A 224-nucleotide genomic window follows, 5' to 3' on the forward strand; every position below is an offset into this window, starting at 1 on the left:
GGTGGCAACTTAAAGAAAAAAATCTCTAAAAAAAAAAAAAAAAAGAGGGAGAGGCTCTTTTTCATGGCGAGTTGGAGGAAGTCAGCTGCTTCAAGATAAAGCTGAATATCTCCTTCCCAGACACAGGCTGCCAGAAACTCATTGAAGTGGGCGATGAACGCAAACAGCGTCTTTTTTTTTTTTTTTTTTTTGGGGGGGTTTTTTTCTTTAGGGGGGGGGCGCTC

General features: G+C 42.0%; 1 protein-coding gene across 1 annotated transcript in view; it reads left to right on the forward strand.

The window, feature by feature from the left end:
- Positions 1-224, forward strand: part of LOC106735195 (40S ribosomal protein S6-like) — a 3,041-nt gene that overhangs the window by 1,643 nt on the left and 1,174 nt on the right. The window contains exon 4 of the mRNA XM_014589021.1: positions 96-169. Within this exon, the coding sequence (XP_014444507.1) occupies positions 96-169 (74 nt within the window). The remainder of the gene's footprint in view (positions 1-95; positions 170-224) is intronic.

Source organism: Tupaia chinensis, unplaced genomic scaffold (assembly GCF_000334495.1).
Source record: "Tupaia chinensis unplaced genomic scaffold, TupChi_1.0 Scaffold000323_1, whole genome shotgun sequence".
Taxonomy (NCBI): Eukaryota; Metazoa; Chordata; class Mammalia; order Scandentia; family Tupaiidae; genus Tupaia; species Tupaia belangeri.